Raw genomic sequence first — 27611 nt, 5'->3', positions numbered from 1 at the left:
ACAATTCACCAGACCAGAAAGGGTAGATAACTTAACAGTATGTGTTTTTCTTCCTCCCTATAATCTTAAGTGAAATTTCCAATGTATTTAACACATTTTATGTAACTACATTTCATTAAAAAATTAAAAATGACAATGATTTACTGTTGAATTTCTTTATTTTCTCCAGAATATTTTAATATTGAAACCCAAATTGTTACTTTGAGAAAGGGATAAACAGAGAGACATGGAAGAGACAAACATTTCATTTAACTTATGGTATTGTGAGCAGTCACTTTTGTAGGCAACACTTTTTTCTTTGTAGAAAAGAAATAAACAAACAGCACCATTAAAGAATGCATGATCCCTGAATTCTAAACAAAACACTGTCTAAAAATTGTTTAAATGCTCGTTGCACTCAGTCACATTTAGTCAGGTATCAAAGCAAGCATAACAGTATTAAATTGTAGCAGTCTTACTGAACCAACTGCTCTCCCTTCTGAGGGTTTTACACACCTTTTCGGAGTTTTTCCTGTGGGAACAATATATTCTTTGGTAGAGGACTGAAGGAGGGTTTCTCTTTTCTGTATGCTGATAGAAAATGTCTGTATGTTCAGGGCCTGCGCCCCCAATCTGTGTTTGTCATGCATGTTATGTTTGGGTTGATTTCACATTTTGCTGTTACACTGTAGGAGTAATACCGCCTTTTTTTTAATTTTTATTTTTTAAAAAGGCATTAAATGGCTAATGTCAAACAGATGTAAACATTCAGAATACTGACCAAAACAAACAAACAAACAAAAAAAAAACCAAAAAAAAAAAACCCCACACACACAAACACACATTAAAAAAAAAACAAAAAATTGTACTGTACTGAAAATATGAATCAGATTAGGTTTCCAGGAAGCAGGGGGGAAAATACAGCAGTACAAGAAAATTATGGCAACCAAGTAAAGCACTTTTCTTTGAAACATTCATGAACAGTACAAATACAACAAAGTTTTTCTACAGTCTAAATTATTCTGCAACTATCAAATATAGTACAAAGCGAAATAGTATGTGCTATAAAAAAGCAGCTCCTTTAAATTATAGTAAAAATGCTTTTTGTTCGCTTTACAGTGACAAAGCATGAGGACTGAAGATTTTTATATTCAGTGACATTTTGGCTACATAGGCCCCTGACAGTCTGATGAGTTCCTTTTCTAGGACTCTTCACATTGTTCTCTAGAAACACAGAAAGACAGTGACTCTGGGCTCTGCACGCTCAGCGGGCGTTGGCGTCCACACTGGAGAGATGACGCAACCCTAAGCCTGGCTTCGGCTTCTCTACCCTGGCACCTCAACAGACCGAGAAGGAACTGGGAAACCAAGGCCACAGTAACTTCCTCTTTTGACATTGGGCGAGGGTTTAAAAATGGGGCTGCGGCGTCACGTATTCAGACTCTTGACTGCGTTACGGAGCACCATATGTACGAGCTTCTTGGGCTTTGAATGCTTATTTTGAGCGACTAAGAACATCTGAGGTCTAGAAGTCATCTAAACCTGCTATAATAGCTCATCCCAGAAACACATACCACCATAAAGTCTTTGTAGCAACCAGGCTCAACCTCAGAGGTTTGTTTTCAAGTTTTTCTCCTTCAAACTAGACCTTAGCAGAGAAATATTATATATAACTGTGGTGCTCTGGGTTCACCAACATTTCTGCTATTCTCACTTTGGAAAAGGAAAAATATTTTCATTTTGAAAATGAATTTGCATCAGAACGTTCTTATTAACATGCCCATTATCTACCTAAATGTTTTTATACACTTCAGGCATATGCATATCATAGAAGAGGGGGATTAGGGAATAGCCATTTTCTTCCTTCCCCTGCTCCAAAAGTGCTACTTAGGGAAATACATCCTTTGTGATAAAAAAAAAAAATTACATGTTACATGTGCAAGTTCTATTCCTGATGGGGATATCATAGTGTCCAATAATCAAGATAATGCACACACTAACATTTGCACATTACACAATAACCATGTAGTAAATAACATACTACCTTTGCACATAGGCAGACACCTGTGGAAATCAGGAAACTAGTAACCTATTTACCTAATCCAAATATACTGGCTTGTGTGTGTGTGTGTGTGTGTGTGTGTGTGTGTGTGTGTGTATTAAGTGGACGCTTGTAAAATATCTGACCCACATTTTACTTCTGAATTTTTCTTTCCATCATTATTTTAGCCCAAAGATATCAACTTTTCAGTTATATAAACCATATGTGAACAGAGCAAAGATAAACTAGGGCAAAAAAGAGAAAGGGCACAGAAAAAATACCCTCTTTGGACCTGGGTGACTGAATCCATGCCCGATCAACAATCAATTCTCCCAAACTATGTGAAAAATCACCTACTGTGTGAAAAATCAAAACATACAGAAGGACACTTTATTCCCAGTAACTTGCAGGCAGTATTCCACAAAGATGGAACTGATAATGAGCTCAGCATCACTTCAGGCTCAACTGTATGTCATATACAGAGTGCAAAGCTTTATAGAATGAAGTGTCTTTCAACACCGTGCCAGTTACTGATGTAGTGATTTTGAATCTGCTGGTGTGGACAGTACCTGACCAAAAGAGCGGCAACTGGATCTGGAAGGAGTTGGCATACAAGTGTCTCCGTTTTAGGGGTGCCCTTCTGTGAGACTAGAGCATGCTTTTCTGAACCTAGATACTACTGCAGGCCAAGCAGCCCACAGAGAGGACGCCACCCAAACACAACCTGGTGCAGAGTAGACTAAGTAAGGATCCACTGGAACTTACCCTGCCTTCCCTGGACCGGCTGGTTAAGTGCACCTGCTAATTTCTCAGTCATGAAACTTTGTTCCTTTCAGTGTGGAATAACAGAAGCACAAGTACTGAAGCACCAAATCTCAGCCACGGAGGCAGACCCTTCTTTGCTTTTCTTTAAGTATCTTTCACTATTAGCAATTTCTTAATAAATGTGACGTCTGCATCACCTAACAAAATTTGGCAACATCACAATAATAAATATGGAGGAAAAAAATACACGTACCATAGTGGAATACTATTAAAAAAAATCACAAGTGTTCTTTCTTCCCCCCCCCTCCCCCCCAGGAATGTAATCTCTGCTCATTCCAGGTAATTTTTAAGACACGTTTTTAAGGGAATGTCAGAAGTTTACATTGATGTGAAAACGTCTGTCATTCTTACCCTGGATACAGATGATCCCTCCCACCCCCATGTTTTGTTTCTTTTTTTTAATTCTATGGCCACAGTCAATCAGTGGGTTAATGGCACTCCGCCTTTTGTGCTCTGTAATCTGAAGTTAAACGGGCGTGGTTTTTGCTGCCTTTCATCTTTCCACAATGTGCATGTGCTTTTGAACTTGCTTTAAGGAACAGAGCCTGCTGACCTACAGCTGTTCTCTGGCATGAGGGTGGCCAAAGCATGTGGAATGTAGCTCCCATCCTCAACATTCAGACTTCACTGGATAAACACGGACCATAATTGTAAGATGCAGTATCCCGTTTTCAAAAGCAGTTCCACTCCCCCAGATATGAAGAATGTACTGAATTCACCTGAGGGGGTTAAAAACCCCAAAACATGCGATACCTAGAACGGGTTTTTAAAATAAGGGCTATTTTCGAGTCAAATATATAGATTGTGAATCATGAGAAAAACATTATTCAGAAATCTATGAACACTTCACCCTTCGGTAGTTCCTTTTTGTCATCAATGACACTTTAAAAGAGGTGGCCAACCTCTGCAGAGTCGGAAGCCAGAATGTACTGGTGTCATCCATAAAGGGCTACAATTATTTCTGCCCCCCTCCCTTTTAGTGTTTAGCAATTGTCTTTAGAGTGAACAGAATGGACCAGTATTAACATTACAACCCATTTGTATGTGTTTGCATACACAGCGTTTTATTTGCTTACTTTTAATTTTAGGGCATTTTTTTTTTCCATACTTGCTCTTTAAAGCTACACATGACGCTCTGAAATTCTACGGGCCTATGGCCCTCTGCTGGTCAACTCATCTGACGGTATCAGGTGTCAAAGGGCTCGAACCAGATTACCGGGCATGAGGCCCACACTGCAACTTCAGGTAGAAGACACATTTCACTACAATGTGTGCACAAGGTCCAAGGCAGAGCCAGACGTTCTGCCAGGCTCTGAAAAGAGTGACAAGGGAGGGAAGAGAATAAGGACAGTGGAGTTCATGAATGGCATACCTCCTTTAATGTATCTTTTGAGATAGGAGCAATACAAGGAATCATACATTTAAATAAGATTCCCCTTTCCAAATACGATTGCATCACTGTGGTAAAGGTAGGTCCAGAAGAGTCAACTGTGAAAGCCTTTGTTGCAATGGTTAATCTACAAGAGAATGAATCACCAACCACCTTAAATCGCTTTTCCCGTTCTCTTTCTACATCTGCATTTCTGGTTAGCAGTAAGTAATTAAAAATGTCCTTTTCCTATCTACACCTGGATTAAAAATAATAATAATAATAATAATAATGAATGGGGTAGTGACCTGTATACACGTGGACAGAAATTTTCCAAAGCTGGGAATGGCAACTTAATCTGTAAAAGACATGCTGATGAGCCACTCTGCTGGGACGTGACCTCCCCTTTCTGGGAAATGCAAGTAAATAATCCCAGAGAGAAAAGATAATCTGTTCCAAAGTAAAATAAATTATCACGATATAAACCACTGAGTTACTCAATTTGTTGCTGCTGACGCCGTTTGGCTTTTCCGTGTTGAAAAGGGATACTGCATCTTTCACCAGCTCTTACCGCACAACCAGGCAAGCCACACAGAGTTTGGAGGGACCTATGCAGTCATCGTGGCAGAAGGCCCCACAGCCTTTGCACACGATCATGGCTTTCAGCCGGCAAGAGCATTTCAGTTCCAACTCATCCGCGTTGCTGCTGTCGGCAAAGTTCTGCACGGGCATCTGAGCGTTCTGACCAGGCAGGCCCGTGGCAGGACTGGAGCCGCTTCCCAAAATCCCAATGGACTTTTCAATTGCAGATGCCGCCCTTTTGAAGCTCGTGCTACCAAAGTGTATTGTTGGATAATTTCCACAGAGCTGCTGTTGTTGCTGCACCTGCATTTTCTGAGCAGCTAATTGGGTAAAAGGCTTTTGTGGCTCAGAAAGCAAATAGGAAGAGAAATCTGCATTTTTTAGCGCAAATGCTTTTAACTGTTCTTTCATTTCATTCTGGTCATAGGAAACTTGTTTCATGCCCAGTTCACAGCTGCTGCTTAAACCTTCCTCAAAAGAAAGAGGTTCCGATTTTATATTGCTACATATGCCCGTGGACTGTGGCCAACTAAGTCGCTTAGTGGTTTCCATGGCAACCGGCGGTTGCTTCGGATCGGAGGGGACTTCTGCATTCGGAAGAGGTGGAGGTAGCGGAGGTGGCGGTGGGGGAGGCGGGGGCAAAGCCAAGGGTGGGGGGGGCGGTGGGGGCGGGGGCGGGGGATGCACCAGTGCTTTGTTCGGCATGGAGTGCGCGGCCCCTCCCACGTCATCGCCTTCTTTAATGGGCACGTTGGGGGATATCATGTTGGCTAACCTCAGCTGGTGAGGTGCTGAAGAAAGGCCAACCTCTCCCAACCCCTTTTGTTCGAGATGCCTATTGAAGGCGAACGCGTTACAGCCCACTGCGGTCTTGGCAGAGGCCTGTAATAGTGCGGCGCTGGGGACCGGGCCCCGGGCAGCCATGGGCATTTGGTAAAACTGCTGCCGGTGTGCGATGCCAGCCTCGGGGTGGAAGCTGCCATTCTTATCGACGTGAAATAGGTTCTGCTGGAAGCTACACGAGGGGAGCAGCCGCTTTTGCTGTTTGACCTCAGGGCTGTGAACAATTCTGTTCTGCATGGAGTGCTTGTTCAGCCACTCTTGCTTAAAAGGCTGGCCGTGTCCTAGCTGGTTCATGCCCGAATTGATGACACAAGGCACCCCTTTAACATCTGGCTCCACCAACAACTTCCCTGGCTCACATTTAACTTGCGTATGTTCCCCCACAGTCCTGGCGACTCTCTTTTTGGGGTGGTTTTCTCGCTTTCTCATTTGCAGCGGTGCAAGGGTCCCTGCCAGGTAGCCCTTCCCGTCTGGATTTGGAGAGCTGGACGGCATTTCTACAATGTTCCTCTCTGGTGCCGTTTTACCCGCTGAGGTAGTTTGAAGAGGCAGAGGAAGTCTGTTGATTTCGAGCTTGGCTCCCAATCGGGGCTGAGGCAACACTTTTTCCAAAGGCAGGTTGCCCTGGAGCAACTGTGTCACCAGTGGATTGTTAGCCTCCACGGATGAGAGACGGCAGCTGGAGCTCCCTGCGCTGGGGACTCTTTTCAGGGGGTCCACAGCCAAGGAGATGGCCTCTTCCATGGGGCCGGAGGTGGAGGCCTTCACGTTTTGTGCCTGCGGCACACCAGGGGCGACCTCTGCGGCCGGAGGTGGCAGCTCGGGGCCGGGGAAGTCTTCGGTGTCCATTCTAAAGCCCTTGTCCACTTCATGAGGTTCAGACTTCACCGGGAGAGGGACATTTGTCATGAGATTCCTGGGGTGAAGTTCTGACATGTGTGAGTAGCCAGCGTGTTCGCTTTTGATAGGCTTTGGACAGCTCTGCTCCAGGTAGTCTTTCTGTTTACTTGAACCAGAGTGACTAACCAGAGGCTGCCCTGGGCCCCTCATCCCCTCCTCAGTCCAGCAAATCCGGTTGCCTGGGTTGTACTGATTGCTACAGGTGGTGTCTGTTTCACTCTGGAAAGTGGCTGGGCCCCGTGCCTGCTCAGCAAAGCTATTACTAGGAGCAGTCGCCTCATTTAACTTATCTGGAACAACAAGGGGTCCTTCTCGGAGACCTGAACAGGCCGCCTGCATCGGTTTACAGTCTTGCTTTGCCGCGGGAGCAGCAAGGAAACTGGAAGTGTGATCTATGCCTTCGTTTGCAACTGGCTCAGGCCTGCTGATGACAGATACCTGAGGACATGCCACAGGCTGGACGGAGGCTTCTGTCCTCACTGACCTGCCCTGGAGGTCCAAGCTGGCTTCCGCGCTGTCGACGGAGACGGTCAGAGACAACGTGGAGGTCAGCGTGGTGCTGTGGTCAACGATGACTTTACATGGAATCGATCTGTTTATGGCTGCTGGTGCAAAGCCCCCCGGAGGCTGCTGAGGTTTCCCAGAACTGTCTGCCCTGTTTCGAAGCCCTGAATTTTTGTCCAAGCTTTCGGCGCTCAACTTGGGAGGACTCTCGTAAGAGTTTATTGTTAGCATGCTTCCAGTAAACATTGCGACATGTGGCCGTGCAGCCAGAGCGTCTGTGACTGCTACCGACTCCCTGCAGCCGAGGGCGGCTCTCACAGTGGTACCCAAGGGTCCGGGGGCCTGTTCTTCACTCCCAGGCATGGCTATCTTCTCAGAAGGGTATCTGCTATTAACTCCCGCTGGGGGAATCAAGACAGAGCTAGTGGAGAGATGGCTGGGCAAGTTATTCCCGATGGAGGGTGTTGGCACAGAGGTGTACTGACTGGAGACTAAGTTACTAGCACTGCTGCTGGACAGTGGCGCCGGCTTGTCATCCATGGGGCTCGATCCACGGCAGCCCTCTGTCGTGAGGGGGATAGGAGTGCTTTCGATGCATTTTGGTATGATGGCTATGCACGGAGTGTCGGTTCCCTGGATGGTTTTTAACATGCTTCTATTACAAGCAGAAATCGTAGTGTTTGCACTGTCCACAGACATTAGAACGGAGGATTTATCAACAGAACTCACAAAGGGATGTTCTTTAACTGCTCCCGACATAGCAGTGCTGCAAACAGACACGGGGACAGAATTTTTATTAAAAAGCATGGGCACACTGCTATTTTCAGAAGAGGTAGATGAAACAATTTTCTCAGATAAATGCGACACAGGTACATTTTCGTCAGAGCTATGCACAGATAAGTCAGTGGCAGTTTCTGGAAGTTTAGCTGGGTTAAGGGACTGCTGCAATACAGTGCTGGTCTCCCGGAGGTGTGTGGACTTGTTGCTAGGAGATCTGCAGTTTGGATTGACAATAATCACGCCAGTAGACCCTTCGATTTTTGTTTCAGGGACAGAAGAGACTTCTAAGCTGGGAGGCCCATCCTTTGAGCCGAGCACAGGCAACCGGGACTCTTTAGTGTTCTGGAAGAGGTGGGCTCGGGCTTGATGCTTTGCAAAGAGCTTCGCCTTTGTCTGCTCTTTGATGTGTGCCAGGGTTCTTGCCTTTCCACCCTCTCCTGGGCTCCCCATGGCTCCGGAGACGATGCTGGCCGCGGCGGCCACAGCAGCGGCTGCCGCGGCCTCTCGCTGGGCCCTTGCCTGCTGGGCCCGGGCCTTGATATCTGCAAGGGTCCTGGCTCCTGTGTTCCTCCCACCGCCGACCGACGTGCTAGGGGATGCGCGAGACTCTGGTTTGGAGACTGGCTGGCTCTTGATAATAAAAGGTGGCCCAATTTTGGAAAGCTGGATCTACGGGAAGGGGAGAATGGAAAGATAAAGCGCTTGGTACAGGATCACAGAGGAGGCATGAGGAATGTGATAACGCAAGAGAAAAGAGGAGCTGCATTCTCTCTTAATGTGGCACCAACCACACCTAAATCCCCGAATGGGCCTTCAGGGTATAAAGCAACAATAAATGTAGCATGAACGTGAAATTAAAATTTCTAATCTCTGTTTTTCATTTACAGAAACATCAACCTGTGACTTCATTTGGTATGGAAATGAAACATCTTCTTAATGCCTCATATAAATGGAAACAAAATCCATGCTTCTTAAAATGAGGTTAGCTAAAAAAGACTTAGAGATATTTAGCTTTTAAATTATCTTCCTTGCTGGCATAGCAAACTGGGACCTTAACTCTACATGAGTTGTCCTCTTAATGTGACACAGAGAAAAAAGCCCTTAGCCAAGAGGTCAGCAGACTAGAATTTTCATCCTGGCTTCACTCAAAGGAAATCCGTGATCTCAGGCAACTCACCATGTACCTCAGTTTCTCCAAGGACTTCCCTGAACCAGAGACCCTGTGGTTTTTAGGTACTCCCACTCCACCTAGCATGCCGCCTCATACATGTGTAATAAGCACACAATAAGAGTTTGCAAACTCACTTGTAAAATGAGACTAGTTATTTCTGGTCTATTTCCTTCACAGGGCTCTTAGAAAGATGGAATGAGACTGTATCTGTGTGAGTGCTCTGCTTTCCAGAGGGATTTGAAAGCATTATCTTTTCATGAGAGCAAGGGTGACTCTGGTTTTCTGCCTCTAAAAGCAACTACGGGTTGGGCAGTTTCTTCTGATACTGGTAATCCTCAATTTGCTGAATTCCATAAATATCCCAACCCACAGTGACCACCTCCTCGTGCTAATGAAAGAGACTCAGTCATCACCAAATTCACAAGGCACAAGGCCCAACACCCAACATCCCATAGCAATGGCTGGGATGCCCCAGTCACTAAAAACATCCTTCGAGTCACAGATTTGTAGAGCTAGAAGGGTTCTGGTTAAGGCACCTCATTGTGCAGTTGAAAAAACTGAGCCCGTGGAGGCTGCCCTGGGGTCATATAACTAGTGAGTGACAGTGAGAGTCTTCGGGCTCCCCATTCAGGGCTGTTGACAGTACTGTGCTTCCCTTGGTTTTGTCTCTCTGGACAAAGCTTTTCCTAGAACACTTATCTCTCTTCTTAACACATGTGTATTTACACTATAAACCCCTGACACTTACTAGAGGATCCTTTCAGTCTCCAATTATGCTTTGGAAATTTGGTAGAAGAAATTATCTTACTGAGCTATTTATTTCTCATTTTCCAGCTCGCGAGGTCTCTCTTCTAATCCAAAGGCTCCAAAGGGGGCGGGGGGGATGAATTTAGAGAGGAGATTTTGTTTTTTACTTTTAAATATTTCCTTCATTTAAAAAAAAACAAACCAAACCTAAAAACATTAAAAAACAATTAAGCCTGGACATACTGAAGAGCTCAAGGTTGAACAAACATCAAATATACTTATGGTATCTATCTTTACATAAAGTGTATATTACATTGAAAACAAGCTTTTCACAAGAAAAATTAGCCTGCTATGTTTAAAAATATTTCCTATGAAAAGTTTGCTTATATTTTTTCCCACTGCTTCAGAAATTAAAATGCACAGTAGAGTTTTAATTGTAGCTTAATGTTCATCTTTCACATCTCTAGAACCTTATTTAATAGGTGTTACCTTATTAAATAGAATAACTACAGCTACACTCTTTGAAGTCAGCCTTATGGATATCATGAGTCACATACAAAAAATAGATGTCAGGTTAGAGCAAAATAAAGAGAAAGAGATTAAGAGAAACAAAGCTAGAATAGGTTTATAATTCTAGACCAAACCTATGGTGCAATAATCCATTTTATTGTAAGACAATATAAATGGGCTGAGATGAAAGCACCAAATAAATATAGATTATATTGGGTAAGATTTTTTTATTATTATTATTAAACAGAGTGTTTCTTTTGAATTAACCTCAATTTTCAGTTTATTTAGGCAGAGTCAATTTATATAAAAGGCTTGTTTTCTCACCTTTAATTCCTACCTGGGATCAAAAGAAAATATATAAATAGGAATGCCTGACTACAGGCTTTATTATTTGTAAAGTTAAATACTTCTTTACTCTCTTGAAAATAAAAATAAATAAATAAATAAATAAATAAATAAATAAATAAATAGGATCTGTATACCTCTACATCTACAGCATTTTCCCTCAGGGTGTGTTAAGCAATTTCACTGAGTTATTGAAGAAATATTTAATGAGGTTCTTCCATATGTCAGGTCCTTTCTGCTAGGCAATGGTGGTGGTCAATGTTTGCTGGAAAATAAACCGATTACCTATACCTTCACCTCCTTAGTGCACGCTTCTGACTTTTGACTACTTTCCATAGTCCTACTGGACTTTTCTAGGACACTGAAGTATCTTTCAACTTGCCCCAACTGTATGCAGGTCTCTGTCCTATGCCTTGGAGTCTCCGAAAGACCCTGTATCTCATGGCCTATAGGTTCCTCCGGGCCCTGTTCTTCCTCCTCATTTCTTTTTCCTTAAATGCTGAGGTCTAAGTACATATATGTGTGTATCTAAAATTATCATATGAGCTCAGCGCACAGCCTTAAAAAAGATCATTTAATATTAGACTGGTGTTGGAGTATTAGACTGTAAACTGCTACAGAAAACCTGGAGGGAAGAAAACCTTATTTAAAATTAGAAAACTAAGCATCTAAATAGGAAAAGCCTATCTATGGAATTGTCTTCATTGTTATTATTATTATTCCATACCTTGAGAGGTGGAACCCTGGGCTCCTCTCTGGGGGGCTGCTCTTTCTCAGGGGGGCTGCTGGACGATATGTTCCGCACTGATTGATCATCTTCTATCCTAGCCCTCTTTTCCTTACAGATTCCAAAACTGTGCTGCTCTGCTGTTTTCCTCTTTGATATCTCGGATTCTCTACTTTCATTTCTTATCCCGTCGGGTGACTTGGAAGGCTCGGACAACTTGGAAGAATGCAAGGTCTCCAATCGGTTCTGTGAGCTTCCTTGCTTATGGGTTTTATTTCTAGAGCCTTCTGAAAAGGAAGCCTTATCCACTGATGAGACATACTGTTTGTCCTGTAATTTAGCTGATGGAAGCTCGTTTCCCTTACTCTCTGTCTCTTCAGAAAAGACCGGTAACTCCAATGGTGAAGATGCCCCTTTCTTCTCTGTTCTTTGCAGGACATTATGATTTTTAACTTTTATCATTTCTATAGAAGGAAGTTCTGGAATCGAAGCAGGATAGGGCTTCTCAGTTTCAACGTGTGATTTACAAGGCTGCTGACTCAGAGTCTTACTGTGCAATTCTTCAGATGGAAATGCTTCAGGAGAAACAGAAGAACCCATATTGACAGGTTCAGGAGTATTTGATAGAGTCCTCTGTTGAGAGAGAAGGCTCTCGCCCAGGGGCTTGGCAGGGGCAGAGCCTTCATCTTTTTGTGGGGAGAGTGGTTCTTCAGAGATGGAAGGGGACTTTCTTTGCTGATGCACCATTCTGTCATTCATGGAAGAATTAGAAATTGGAGATGTTTCTGAAGGAAGAGGCAAACTGGATATAAAAGTGGTCTCAGATGTCAGAAGCATGGAAGACACTGAAGACGTTTCTGAGGTCAAAGGTAAATCCGACATGGGTGACGTTTCTGATGTTAAAGGTAAATTTGATACCGGGGATGCTTCGGATGTTAAAGGTAAATTGGACATGAGAGAGGCCTCTGATATCTCAGGTGAAGTGGATACTGGAGATATTTCTGACATCAAAGATGCATGAAGGTTTTCATCAGGGGGGTTTCTCTGGTTATATTTGTCTGCATTTTCAGTGCTGGACACCTCAGAACAAAACGTTGTCTCAAGGGAGGCTGGAGTACATGATTCTTCTGAAGTGGATTGGGTTTCCCCTCCTGGGGATGTCAGGCTGGTACAGGCTCCCTCTGGGCTCTCGGAAGAGAAGGAAGTTTCAGAGATGCAAGCATTTTCAGAAAGCTGTTCATCAGGCTCACTCTGTAACTCCATATCTATGGCAATTCCTTCACTGGGAAATTGGCCTTCTAAAGAAGACGACCCTGTCTTTATTTTTGGAGTATTGGTCTCTACTGCAGCTTCTGGCTCCTTATGTTCTGTGTCACTGACATGAGTCACAGATGAAGTGGAAGGAACAAGAGAATCACAGACCTCTAGTTGATCAATAACAACCGACATTTCTTCCTGGGGAGATTCTGATTTCTCTTCCACTTTAACTTCAATATGAGGCAAAGTTTCTAAAACATCATTCATCATAACACAGGATTCCAAGTTATCTTCAGGAGGTGCTACCTGGGGCTCTTCGTGAGAGTTGGCTGGACTTTCAGACCCCTCAGAAAATTCAGGTATCGTCTTATGATTTTCATCCTGACATTCGCAGATACTAGTCTCTACCTCTTCAGCAATTTCCTCCTGAATCACAGATTCTTCAGGGATCAAGATATCTTCTGATTCTGATTCTGCCATTATGTCTTTACCTACATCTACCATAGCACAGAATTCCGGCTCTGGTGAAGTTGGACTTTTCATGCTTTTTGGCTGTTGCTCTTCCAAGGGAGTCTGTGCAGAAAGACCTGGGAGGCCAGTGGGTCCACATGAAGAACTACTTTCAGCGCCATCATTGTTTGGTCCAGAAGTAAGCTTTATTGAGTCCTCTCTTGACATGCCCAACCTGAACAGAAATTAGAAATATTAAATTACTGCCCAACCACAAAACACGAAAGGGACAACTTGGAGATATGTATAGAGTATTCAACGGAAGTAAATGAATCAAATTGATTTTATAATCACTAAACAATATGCCTCATTTATGTAAACTGGTTTATGATGACTTAGTTTTTCTACTGCTTTTATAATCGTAACTAAAATAAACTCTCCTTCTGGTTAAGAAATGTATTATGCATTTTTATATTTATTTACCTATTTATCTACCAACTTATTTATTTTTGGTATAGATTTTTATTCTGTAAGTAAGGAGATATGAACTTTGCCAAATGTTGGTAAAAGGAATAAAAAAAATAATGTACTACAAAAGATTAGAAAATATTGGACAGAAAAGCAAAAACATGTATAAGATCTAAAATTTAAAAAAAAATTTTAACATTTATTTATTATTGAGAAACAGAGAGAGACAGAACATGAGCATGGGAGGGGCAGAGAGAAGGGGAGAAAGAATCCAAAGCAGGCTCCAGGCTCTGAGCTGTCTGCACAGAGCCCGATGAAGGGCTCAAACTCACAAACTGTGAGATCATGACCTGAGCTGAAGTTGGACACTTGACCAATGAGCCACCCAGGCACTCCAGATCTAATTTTTTTCTTATCAGAAAGTAGCAATTCTTTTTTTTTTCAACGTTTTTAATTTATTTTTGGGACAGAGAGAGACAGAGCATGAACGGGGGAGGGGCAGAGAGAGAGGGAGACACAGAATCGGAAACAGGCTCCAGGCTCCGAGCCATCAGCCCAGAGCCTGACGCGGGGCTCGAACTCACGGACCGCGAGATCGTGACCTGGCTGAAGTCGGACGCTTAACCGACTGCGCCACCCAGGCGCCCCGAAAGTAGCAATTCTAATCGAAAGCAGCACAGTCTTCAAAGGATGCAACATAAGCAAATAAGATCAATGGAAGATGGGTATGGTGTAAAATCTTGAAATTGAAATGATTTCCAAAGATTAACTTCTCTTAAACCAATGTAAGAGGTGTTACCTTATTTTAGCCTCTAAGTGTCTAACTTAAAAATAATATGGGGGGGGGGGGGCGCGCCTGGGTGGCTCAGTCGGTTGAGTGTCCGACTTCGGCTCAGGTCATGATCTCACAATCTGTGAGTTCGAGCCCCACGTCAGGCTCTGTACTAACAGCTCAGAGCCTGGAGCCTGATTTGGATTCTGTGTCTCCCTCTCTCTCTGCCCCTCCCCCGCTCGTGCCCTGTCTCTCTCTCTCTGTCGAAAATAAACAAACATTAAAAAAAAAAAATATGGAAATTTCACTAAAATATAACAAACATATCTGGGGTCGACAAAGTTGATTCTACTAGGTTACATTTGTATGAGGCAATTTTGTATGAGGCAAAATTCTTTCATGTGATCACTTTCTGTAAAGATATTCCAGAGAAGATAGCAAAGAATATCAAGAAAAAATCCAATCTGATATTCATGTCCTAAGGAAAGTTCATCAGAGTTACAAAGATATTGTAAATCACTATTTCCTGTCATACTAAGTCATACTAAGTATACCATACTCAGTTATACTAAGTTAATGCACTAAGTTACAATGTCAGCCTCACATGGTAGAGAAATATGCTGTTCTAAATGAAGTTAAATTAGACTACAGAAAATTATAAAGATAAGCAGAAGAGAGAACACTTCTCTCTTCTGGGGAAAACATATTTGAGCGAAGAAATACAGCTATAATGGTATCGAGACAGGAATATACCTCAGTGAAATCTTCTTCAACTGCTTACCAAAATCTTCAAAATGAAAGGGAAATAAAGTTGAATACGTTTTTTGGGGTGTCACTGCCTTCTTTACTAAAATTCAGAAGGTCTTAAAAGAAGACAGAAGGGGGGCGCCTGGGTGGCGCAGTCGGTTAAGCGTCCGACTTCAGCCAGGTCACGATCTCGCGGTCCGTGAGTTCGAGCCCCGCGTCAGGCTCTGGGCTGATGGCTCAGAGCCTGGAGCCTGTTTCCGATTCTGTGTCTCCCTCTCTCTCTGCCCCTCCCCCGTTCATGCTCTGTCTCTCTCTGTCCCAAAAATAAATAAACGTTGAAAAAAAAAATTAAAAAAAAAAAAAAGAAGACAGAAGATAGTACCCTCAAAGTTAGTCTCTTTTCTTTCAACTTTCCCTGAGATGGGTTCAAAGTAAGCTATAATTTATAACTATCCTACACTGAGAGGAACAGAACAACTACATTACAGATAAATTTAAGGCAGAATAATCAACTAGAAATAAGGTCCCTTGGGGCTAGGCCAAGCATCGATAGTAGGTTAGGTGTAGAATATACAGTATCCATCCACTGGCAGCCAAATTTCTGCTAGTTGGTTGATAAGGATATAATACATGTATTAACTTGTATTAAATATAGTTAATATTAGTAAATATCATATATGTATATAATATATGCATATGTATATATGGAAAACAGCACCGTAGAAAATATGCCTATGTCAACATTTTATTATTTTCTCGAAAAAAATAGATTTAAGATGGTACAAGGCATAGCAGGTTGATCTTCACAGTACAGCACATAACACCACAAAGGAAAACACTGAAGTCCAGAAATATAGACTGCAAATCAACAGACCGATGCCCATAATTCTGACTTAGCATATATATGGCTGATCTCTAACTAAAGAAAATACAGAACAGTACTCTGTTATAAGGAGAGTAAGTCAGTAAGAAATTTATTTTTGGGACAGAGAGCTCTCAAAAGAGCTGAAAACCAAAGTAGACAAATCTTAACCAGAGGGGAGTTTGGATGGCAACGTTCCTGGGAACACTTAAAGCAGGGAAAAGGCACAGGTCAACCAAAAATCATCTGACACTAGGAGAAATAATCCCTCACATACTGGGGGAGTGTAGGTAATCTAGAAGTGACCAAATTAGAAGGGCAGCCAATGAAATGTCCAAAATACACCTGTTAATCCAATGTGTAATCAAAGATAGAAAAAGACAAGGAAGAAGTTCAGTGACATAAGCGGACAGAAACTCTATGGATGAACTACAGCAAGAAAAGGGTCAAATAAAAGAACTGTTTGTATTCAGAACTCCGGGATGATGACAGGGACCCACGCTTACTTACAGTATTGTAGCTGTCACTCCCCAGGGCATATGCATGAGAGTCTGAAAGCCCCCCAAATTTTATGTAAAAAATATGTATGTGTGTGAATTTTTCTGAGAAGGAATTGCAGCATTAAGACACTGAGCAAATTACTGAACCACACTGTGTAAACCTGGGAAAATTAGTTTCATTGCATCTCAATTTCCTAAACCCATTTTTAACGTAAGAATAATAATGGTATCCACCTTATAGGACTGTTGGGCGGGTTAAGTGACATATTCTCTGAAAAGCTGTTAGAAACGTATCAGAGCCCAGCATGCTCAATGACAACCTGGATGAAGGAGAGCTCTCTGTAACACATGGTGCCTCGGGTACAGGCCGCCTGAGGACAGAGCCTAGGCAGCCCTACAGACGTCCGCACCTCAGTGTCTGGCACAGATGAGATGTTGGAACAATTTTTGCTGCATTCAAAAAAAGAAAAAAAAAAGAGGGCCCGACACTCAACAACAACTAAGGACCAGTGCTTTGGAGGTAACTGGCTCGGTTATCTTTTGCCAGCACTGGAAAGGGTGCTTTCAACATTTCCTTTGTCGACAAAAGGTGAGGAAGCCTCCTGAATGGTCTTCAGGGTCATCCTCCAGGGTGCTTAATCCCCCTCGGCACCAGCATGACCTGGAGAGCGCCTAAAGATGCATATTCCTGGGCTCAACTCCTGGAGACTCCCAATCATTATGTCTGGCATGGGACCTGGAAAACTGTATCTATTTTTAAAAGCCCCAACGAGAGGGTGCCTGGGTGGTTCAGTCAGTTACGTGTCCAACTCTTGATTCTGGCTCAGGTCACGATCTCACAGTGTGAGATCCAAACCCACTCCACGCTGACAGCAGGGAGCCTGCTTGAGATTCTCCCCTTCTCCTCGCCCCTCCTATGTGCTCTCTCTGTCCCCCTCTCAAAATAAACATAACATGACACAACACGGCACAGCACAGGACAACACAACACAACACAACGTAACATCTCCAATGAGGACTTTGATGCAGCCAAGCTTGAGCAATATGCTGGTGACAAAATACGAAGGCATAGAAGTAGTCTGCTGCATTTTTAATTTTTGAGAAAACACATGAATTATCTCCTGTTAGTTCTGTTTAAATATGTATATGCATCCATGGTTCTAGGAGAGCAAGTGAACACAAGCCTTCCTCCTTGAGGGTACTGCTAGTTAGGACACTACCAATGCTAGCCTCCTCTGAGTAAGCAGGCTGTTAATCATGGGATTACTTTTCTTTTTTTTAAAATGTTTTTTTTTTAACGTTTATTTATATTTGAGACAGAGAGAGAGACAGAACATGAACGGGGGAGGAGCAGAGAGAGAGGGAGACACAGAATCGGAAGCAGGCTCCAGGCTCTGAGCCATCAGCCCAGAGCCCGACGCGGGGCTCGAACTCACGGACCGCGAGATCACAACCTGAGCTGAAGTCAGACGCTTAACCAACTGAGCCACCCAGGCGCCCCATGGGATTCCTTTTCAAGAAGAGCACTCAGACGAGCCTCTTAACATCGTTCTCCATGTTTACAGGGGGCAGTTTATGAAATTAGATCAAATGGTACGGATTTTGTTACTTGCCACCACCTCAGTATCATTTACACAAAACGACAACTCTTAAGCATTAATTGTGCATATGGGAGTTCAAGCACAAATTCCTTTCTAAGGAGGATTTAAGGTCACTGTCCACTGTCAGCTCCTAAATCCTTCCTCCTCCCTTAGGGACCCTATGGTCTCGGAGGCTCTAATTCTGCTCCAGTAAGATATGTCCCTTCTAAATGTGAGGCAGAGGCGAAGCTACTTTCAATTTAATTCAGTCACTACCACACTTCCATGTGGCTTATTTTAAAAAGAAATGCACACACAGAAAAAGAATACACTAAAAGCTGATTACACTGAAAAAGGAAGATGGACAGAGTGAAGAGTAATACCTCAGGCTGTCCCCCAGAACAAGGACTAAACACGTGTATATGCACGGTCAACATTTTAGGAAAAAATGTGAGAATCGAATGTGTCTAAAACTATTTATCTCTGAAGTATCTGTTAATGAATATGCTTGGATTAAAAACAGGAGATTTTTACTAAAATCTAGTTAAGAAAGCCATAACGGACTTCTATCAGATTTCATGTGCAATTTTCAGTCCGAAATGAATTTTCATGGACAGGTTATAAACCCTTGAAAATGCATTTTTTAAAACTTTAAGTGCTGATACGCTGCTATAATTTTACCTGCGATTTCTTACACTGAGGGACTATTGCCTTTTATGGCAGCCTTATTAAGCTTTACAGCTTTTCATGTGCCATGTGAAGCAGAGAATTACACTTTCATTTCCTTCAGAGAGAAATGAGAAAAAAATGCTCTCGTACTTACTTTTCTCCATAAAACCTTTCAAAGAATTTTTCTTTCCAAGGTTCTGTTTTCTTTTCCTTCTCAATTTCTTGCCTTATCCGCAACTGCATTTCTGGAGTAAACTCTCCTAGAAAGAAAATGTTTATGTATGGAGTAAGAGTGGCCATAGCTTCTGCCAATTAATAAAGAAAACACGTAATTAATTTGAGTAAACTTTTATGGATGTTGAAAAGTAAAAGGCTGAGTACTGATAATATTTCTACAGCTTCTCTTTTTATGAACATCGCTCAAATAGTCATTTAGCCCTAGATGAACTTTAAAACCCTCAGCAAATATACTGTATGGTAGGGGCTGCAGATGAAATAGCGTATATTCAGTGCCCTTAATGAAATCAGTCTGGTGGGAGAAAAGGCACACAAATTGACTATAATATAATGCCGAAAGCCCTGTATGGGCCATAAGAATAAAGGTAGAAGAAAAGGCATTTAATTCTGCCTGAATCGATTAGGGAAGACCACATACAGGAAATGGCTCTTGAGTTAGCTTCTGAAGGATGACCAAGCTTTTATAAAGTAATTAACTCACAAAGCACAGAGATATGAACATGTGTATTTATGTTCTTTTGAGTGGCCAATTGTGAGCAGAATGTAGGAGTAGGAGGAAATGAAATGGGAAAGGTAGGCTGAGGCCAATTAACAAATACATGGTTTAAAGAGAGTTCTAGGGGCGCCTGGGTGGCTCAGACAGTTGAGCATCTGACTTGGTTCAGGTCATGATCTCACAGCTTGTGAGTTTGAGCCCCGCATTAGGCTCTGTGCTGACAGCTCAGAGCCTGGAGCCTGCTTCAGATTCTGTGTCTCCCTCTCTCTCTGCCCTTCCCCTGCTCATACGCTGTGTCTCTCTAAACATTAAAAAAGTTGAAAATAAATAAATCGAGTTCTACATTTTCCCTACAAGTGACAGAGGGAGGCCCTGATGGCATTCACTCGGGGAGAAATATGGCCAAATTAGTGGCTTAGAGACAAGATGAAGACACAAGAGAACCCAGCCAGGAGGCTGTCGAACAGCACAGAGGAGAGGCAGAGAGGACAGTCAGGCCAGCGGCTGTGGGAATGCTCAAGGGGATTCAGATTCACAACACAATTAACAGTTCATGACCAAGTCAGCCTGGGGAGAAGAAGAGGACCAAAGAGATCATCAAGTTTCGAAGTGAGGAGCTCTGAGGACAGTGGTGACATTAGTAGAGATGGGGAACGAAAGGGACAGCAGATGGTAAAGGGAGGATGGTGAGGTTAATATTGGCATTATGGTTTTAAGGTGCATGCTATCCGCTAGGGTGATGCAGCAGGCATGTGGAATAGAACGCAGGATTAGGAAAGAGGAGCCAAAGCCAGAAGCTTTTTGGCATATATGGGCCATACACCATGGTGGGGAAGGAGGCTGGTTAGCAGATGTGCACAGCCCCAAGAGAAAACACCAGAGAAGAAAATGGCAGAGACATCAACATGCACCATCAGACGGAAGAGCACAGCTCCCGTAGGAGGCTGAGGGATGGCCTTCAGCCATGTGGCCGCAGGAAACAATTTAAAATATATTATGAACATCTCAGGTACATGGTTTCAACTTGGATGAGGTTAAAAAAAAGAGAGAGAGAGATTGCAGAAGGAACGTGAAATGTCAATACTAAGAAGAGGACACTGCCTTTGCCATTTTAAAGCCCTTAGTATTCTCCAGGAGGGATTATTTCGGTTGCCACACCCACCTAGAACAATGTGAGCAGTTTAGGGAGTAGAAATGTGGAAGCACTGGTTATTTTGAGTCTTTCAAGAAGCTTAATGACTAACAGAAGAATAAGGTGAAGCGGTGGTTTTAGGGGAAAAGAGTATTAAACGAAGATTCTTTAGGTTCTAGGACATTAAGAGAATACATAATGCCTCAAAACAAGCGATTAAAATTCCCATTCCAAAGAGAGTCGAGCTACATCAAAAATTGTTGTTCTGTTCCAGATAACCTCACGTTTCCTTCAAAAACATCAGACATCAAAAATGCCAAGTATAACAAAGAATTAGTGAAGCCATTTGGAACAGATCAGGAGTTTTTACTAAATTCAAGTTTACTTCAGGGGGAGAAAAAGGCTCGGAAATCAGAGAAAGGCGTGAAGCTCGGTACAGTGTGTGTACTCAAACATGTCAAATAATAATGGAAAAGAGAAATTTACCTTCTGCCAGTCGCTGTTTCCATCCTTGTGCTGCATATGCAAAGAATTCATTATTCAGAGCTGAAGAACTGAGGCGTAAAATTCCATCACTTCCCATCTAGGAAATAAGCCGAAGAAAACAAGACGCCATCAAGAATAACTCAAAACAAAAGCACACAGGAAAGAAGAGGAAACTGAGGGTGGGGCATGAGAGAAATAGCGCGGAGTAGAAGGGAGGACAGGAACCTTGCAGAAGGTGAATCTCCTGGTAGGAAAAGTGCACTCTACATCGACTATTATATTGACAAAAATACATGAAGTTAAAGGAACTCTTTATAAGGCATTTCCATCACAGGTGGTGAGTATAACCATCGATCCCGATGTGTGGGATTTCATCAAAAACAGTTTTATACCTTTTATCATTTCAATATGCCTTAAATGGTATCACATGAAAAATCAACACGTTTACACCTTTAGATTGTGTTTATAAATTTTCTAAAATCTGTGGAGGCTAAAGAAATCCAATCTGGTCACTTGGACTCTTTTGCCGGCTGAGGTTTAGACAACAAAAAGTTCTAAAACATTAAAACAAATACACCCACACTGTCAGATATACCCCGCCCCTCTCTTCTCTCCAACTGGGAAGCACACAAAAAAACCAGGTAAATAGTAAAGTGTACAACAGGGGCAACTTTATGCTACTAACCTTTTTCCTCAAACATACTCCTTCTTTTAAAATTCACATGTAGAAGGGATTCAGATAAGCATCATCAAACTGGATGCTTTTACCTTTCCAATTATTTACTGCACCTTCCGTGTGCATGTAGTCTGCTTGCTGACACAGAGAATGAAAGAATCGGCCACTGCCCTTGGCTGGCCGCCCAAGTGGTTGAGGAGTAAAGATGGAACAGTGTTAACCATTAGGTGGGTGGGAATTAAGAAGGGCAAACAATAAAAGCTGAGGGATGACATCTAGGTGGACCAGAATGGTTAGGAAGAATGTGATGCCAGAGGCAAAACCGGTGCAGAGTCTTGCAAGATAGGATCTGAACAGAATGGTTTCAGAAATAAAGCACATAGTGTTACTGTCACCGTGACCAACAGCTAGCTCTACGGCAGAGGCAGGACATCGCAGACAACCGTAACGGGACCACGTAAGAAGGTGCGAGGTGCTTCAGCCTGCTGGTCAAAGGCCTGGCAAACTGTAGCTCCAATTCGATTTTCAAAGATTTCCTCTTATGGCCATAGACACACTTCACGTGTAGTAAGCCCCAACTGTCACTGCCACCTGAAAGCGTGCCCAGAGATTTCTCATCCCCATGTTTGTTTGTTCGTGGCCTTTTCCACACTCCATGTTCACCCCTGAAATACCACCCCTTTTTAAAAATTTCACTCAAATGACACTTCATGAATGTGTCAGCTGAAGCATCATTCAGGAGCAAAGCAGAACACTGAATCTCAAAGTAAATATTATATAACTACTCTAAATTGGATAACAGTAGATCGAATTCAGAAGAGAGACACTGTGAATAAACATGAGGGATGTTGAATGCTGCCATCACTACATCCACAGGGAACCGCAGAGCTGACATTCTGAGTTTCTTCATCTAAGAAGATACTGATAACCATGCTAAAATATTCAATACACTTCACAAATCTCAGGGAAGACTCCATTCATTCATTGAACTATTGTTTACTCACTCACAGCTCCTTCAGCCTTTGTCAACAGACGCTTATTAAGCCACTCACGTGAACCCATGTACCTGGCTCTTGTATACAGTGGCAGCAGAGAAAAAGCCCCCGCTCGTGTGTCGAATATGTTCTACATATAGCAGATACTTCGGGTCCCCGTGTATCTCTTCCACCTGCCTGAGTTCAGCGTGGCTGTAATATAGTTATATCACCAAGCCAGCATCCCACCTCAGTGTCCTCCCACAGCCCCAAGATCCGAATGGGTAAGTTACCCAGCCTCCCCATCTTCTGACTGGACAATTCTACGACTCCGGCTTCTGGAATGCCGTATATATGCACTGAACCGATGGATACTGTTTGGTCGTGTGCTCTCAGCAGCTGGACTACATGGGCCTGGGAACCAGGCACAAGACTGTGCCAAACCCTGTAAAATTAAAAGTCCGTGCCCCCGGGGGAGAATCATTTCTACTATGTCAGGGTTTCTCAGCCTTAGGCACTACCATCACTTAGGTCTGGAGACTCCTTTATTGTGGTAGCTGCCCTGCATGTTATAGGCTGGTGAACAGCATCCCTGGCCTCTACCCACCAGATACCAGTAGCAATTGTGACAAATTTAAGTGTCTTCCAACATTACCAAACGTCCCTCAGAGGCAAACTCATCCCCAGGTAAGAATCATCGCACTATTGGACACGGGCTCCACTTGAGCCAAAACTCTGCCTGGTTACTTTGTGTCTCTCAGGTATCAGCGGGCAAGGGGAGGACTTACTGGACAGGTGGGATAATCAGCCCTAACCATCACGAGGGAGGGGGACTGCTGCCATAGTGTGGGGGCAGAGAGAAGGATGTGGGGGGGAATGCTGGAGATTCCCTGGGACATATGTTGGCGCTTCTGTGTCTGGTGGTAACAGTGAATGTGGATTATAGCAAGGACAGTCAGAATAGGAAAGGCAGCCAAGGGCTCAGACTCCTCGAGGATGGCAGTTGGGGCCACTGAGCCAATTAGCAGAATTACTGGCCGAGTGTAAGGAAATTCAGAAATGGGTGTCAGAGAAGGGAAATGATAAGCTTCAATTACAGCCTTAAGACCAGCTTGAGACCAGTGGAGCCTGCAGCCGGTCCGCTAACCCCCTGGTCAAAAGTCTTGGTCTGCCCCCACTCCCCGCCCCCACACCAAAGTATGAGCAGCCACTAATTAAAGTGACAGAGTGAACTTAACATGAACCACAACAAGGTCTGAGTGGTGCAGAGGTAGACCAGACGGGACATTTGTGATTCCACATCTAGCCTACAGGAATACAGAATATCTGGGGCAACAAAGTGCACTTGCCCGGCTCATGCCTACAAAACTCTAGGACTTTCTCGGATGCAGATACAACCTGGAAATGCAAATCCTGGTCCTTGGGGCAACTCCCAATCTATGAGAGACGAGGGTTTGTCATGGTGAAAGGTCCTGCTTTCCTGCAGTGCTGGGACAGTTTTGGGACTCGTTCTACACATTTTCCTAGAAAGTCCTCCATAGAACAGAGACCTGGTTATCTGGAGGGTTTTTCCTCTCCTTGTCTTTGCATCATCTAATCCCTGGCTTCTGCTTCCAAACTGACTATACTTAAGTTCTTATTCCAGGCTCCACTTTTGGAGGGAAGAGCCAGGGGAGGATCCTAAGTAAGACTGAATCCGAGGGGTTTGGGCTTTACCCTCTATGTGGAAATGGTCCAGTGAATGTACCATATAAGGTAAACCTGAGCCTTGAGGCAGGGGTTGAATCAGCACGGTGCCTCAGGCTAGTGGCCTCCAGATCCAAGTTAGCCCCTTGACATACCCCTGTATATTAATTGCCTTTTTGGTGTGTGCCACAACGGGAGAAAGGTCTAAAGCACTGTTCTAGGTAACGAGAACTACCATTAAAAAGGTCTAAGCCTAGGAAAAGCCCCCAAAGATTTGTGCTTAAAATGATAATTCTGTTACCTTTAAAAAGGATGAAATGGAGAGGAATGTAGAGATGCAAAGGCTTCGCTAGAAGGTAATAGAATCCTTGCATAAAAGATAATAAAAGAAAGGCAAATGTGAGATATTCAGGACTGGGTGTAGGGCTTCAGGACTGAACAGGTAAAGGCAGCAGATGCCAAACGGGGTCAGTATGCTTCCTGGAAATGGGGTGGATGAAACGGCAGCTAAGCTTCAGAACAAGTCTTCAAGCAGCGCTATGAAAGAGGTCTGGCAAAGCCCAAAGGATGAAGAGAAAGTCCATCAGAATGATACCTCTAAGAATCCTGAAATGTTCTGTGAATATTGACTCTGAATGTCTGTGCATGGTTTGGGAGCCTTGAGAAAAAACTTCACTTAGGAAGACTAAAAGGGAAGAGGTTTTCTTATTGTGCAGATTTTAATAGGACTAGTAGGTGGAAGGCAAGTCGCCTGAAGAGGTAAAGAAATTTACTTGCTATGAAGTGCATTTATAGAAGGTACAATGAATAGGTTCGAATTTTTCTATATTTGAAGACATGCATGGTGCCTCATCACCTTCTATAGTCCATGCAATGCCTAGGTTGCCTAGATGGAAGGTACTCAAATAAATGTTTATTGCTCCCCTTGCTTTGTGTAATGAAAGATTTAAAATTTAACTCTGGTAGCTGATATGCAGGATTTTAGTTGTGTGTATTTCCCAGGCCAAGGGCATGATTAGTTATTAATTGAAATTTCGGCATAATTTTAAGACACAAAGAAATACCAGATCCAGATTAGCTCTGACAAAGTCTCAAGATTTCAGCGCATGAGGATGTGAGGCAGTGTGAAATAAACACATTCAAAAATATGGAAGCCAGCCCTGAAGGAAAATGTTTTTCTTTTAAAACAGAAAAATAGTATTAACTGCCAGACTTCCAGCCTGTATGAGACAGTGCAATTAAACACTAGGGCTAAATTGGACCCAGGAAATACAAGCCAATAAAACTTTTAAAATACACTATTAATTTTATGGCCTTTAAGAAATACTGTCCAAAAGACATAACATTTTAATGAGCTGGAACAATAAACATTTCTGAAAGGTTTACTTATTTATTTATTGCTGAGCTATAAATTCTTGTTTTTCGGAATACCCACACTAGAAATGCTCATTCTAAAATCTCCCTCAACCCTCTCATAATGAAGTGTCTAACTAAGCTGTTGATAAATTATGCTTCCTTTTTAATTAGGAGGGGAAAAAAAACTTTGAACATTTTAGTTGTTACAGAGGAAAATAAATATTAGTAAAGGGAAATGCATTCATGCAGAGATTGTTTCACAAAGGTTTAAACTTCTTATTGGTGAGTGTATCATTTGCCTTTGATATTGATTTTAACAACACCCATTTTGTGGGGTGGATGTCAGTGGAATTCAGAGGGTTAAAATGCCAATGCTACTTGCACACTATCCAGTTTTTGAAGTTTGACAAATTTTAATTCTGTACATGGATACATCTATGTTTAATGATAATCCTTTAAATGTCTAATACATTCTTTATCACTTTTTTCTTATTTTAGGTTTCTTGTAAGTGATTCAGAATGCATGATATGTGGGCTGCAAAGTGGAACAGTGAGAGATGTGTCAGGAGAGTTAGAAAATAGCCAGACAATAATGGGACACCGAGATATACTAAGCAATGTGGATTTCATTCTACAGACAATGGGTGGCCATTCAAAGTGAAGCCGTATCATGCTGAGTGCACCCAGGTAAGCAGGCTGCTGATTGAGATGGGGTGTTCAGGATGGGCCTCTCAAATGCTCACGATTGGTACGGGATGTTCACAGAGGCACCTGGAAGCAGCAAGGAAGCAGTCATGCAGCCAGGTGGGGAAGAGTGCGCTAAGTGAACGGGCCCAGAGACCTGGAAACATGCTGGGGAGTAGAGGGACAGGAGCTGTGTGGACAGAAACACGCTGGGCATCAGACCCAGCGTACTGACTGGCGTTTCCCCAATGTGAGCTGGAAAGCCTTGGAGGGATTTTGGTCTGAGGAATGGGAAGTTCTGGCATTTCAAAAGGATAGCTCTACTGCTGTGTTTAAAAAAGACTTTAGAGTAGTGCCATCCAACAGCAATAAAAATGTCAGCCACATGTGTGATTTCAATTTTCTAGTAACCACACTGAAACAATAAAAAGAAATGTGAAATTAATTCTCATACCACCTTTTATTCAACCCAAACTATCCAAAATGTTACTGTTTCAATTTATGATCAGTATGAATTCTGAGATTTTTCATTGTTTTTGTATAATAATTCTTCAATATCAAGTGTATATTTTAAAACACCTCAGTCCAGGGGCGCCTGGGTGGCTCAGTCGGTTAAGCGGCCGACTTCGGCTCAGGTCATGATCTCGCGGTCCGGGAGTTCGAGCCCCGCGTCAGTCTCTGTGCTGACAGCTCAGAGCCTGGAGCCTGTTTCAGATTCTGTGTCTCCCTCTCTCTGACCCTCCCCCGTTCATGCTCTGTCTCTCTCTGTCTCAAAAATAAATAAACTTTAAAAAAAATAAAAAAAAATAATAAAATAAAACACCTCAGTCCAGATTGGCCATATTTCTGTTGCTCATCAGCCACTGGTGGCTGCTGGCAGCTACTGTATGGGACAACACAGTTTTAGACGATAGAGGCTTCTCAAGACACACGTATGTAGTTACCGTGATAATCCAGAAAAAGAAGACAGTAGCTTGCACTAGGGCGGCAACAGGAGAAATGATGAGAAATGCTTGAGTATGATTCTATCCTGACTCAGGATCAACTCAGTTTCAACTCAGGTTGAACCCACAGAAGTTGATGATGGATTGGATGTGTGGTAGGAGGGAAAGAGAACAGGCAAGGATGCCAACAAAGACTTTTTCTTTGACTTTGTCAATTACGATTATGAAATTTTCTATTTACTGAAAGGAAGAAGACAGGGGAGCCTGGGTTGCTCAGTCGGTTGAGCTTCCGACTTCGGCTCAGGTCACGAC

At 42.9% G+C, this 27611-nt stretch overlaps 1 protein-coding gene across 1 annotated transcript in view; it reads right to left on the bottom strand.

Annotated features, from left to right (window-relative positions):
* Positions 1 to 3986: 3986 nt before the first annotated feature.
* Positions 3987 to 27611, bottom strand: part of ASXL3 (ASXL transcriptional regulator 3) — a 146535-nt gene continuing 122910 nt past the window's right edge. Inside the window, exons 10-13 of the mRNA XM_047827921.1 lie at positions 20980 to 21076; positions 18783 to 18888; positions 11324 to 13265; positions 3987 to 8492 (exon numbers count right to left, since the gene is read on the bottom strand). Coding sequence (XP_047683877.1) covers positions 4782 to 8492; positions 11324 to 13265; positions 18783 to 18888; positions 20980 to 21076 — 5856 coding nt within the window. The 3' untranslated portion in view covers positions 3987 to 4781. The remainder of the gene's footprint in view (positions 8493 to 11323; positions 13266 to 18782; positions 18889 to 20979; positions 21077 to 27611) is intronic.

Source organism: Prionailurus viverrinus, chromosome D3 (genome assembly GCF_022837055.1).
Source record: "Prionailurus viverrinus isolate Anna chromosome D3, UM_Priviv_1.0, whole genome shotgun sequence".
NCBI classification, from domain to species: Eukaryota; Metazoa; Chordata; class Mammalia; order Carnivora; family Felidae; genus Prionailurus; species Prionailurus viverrinus.
The sequence above is the reverse complement of the archived record's forward strand: the minus strand, read 5'-3'. Positions and strand labels throughout refer to the sequence as shown.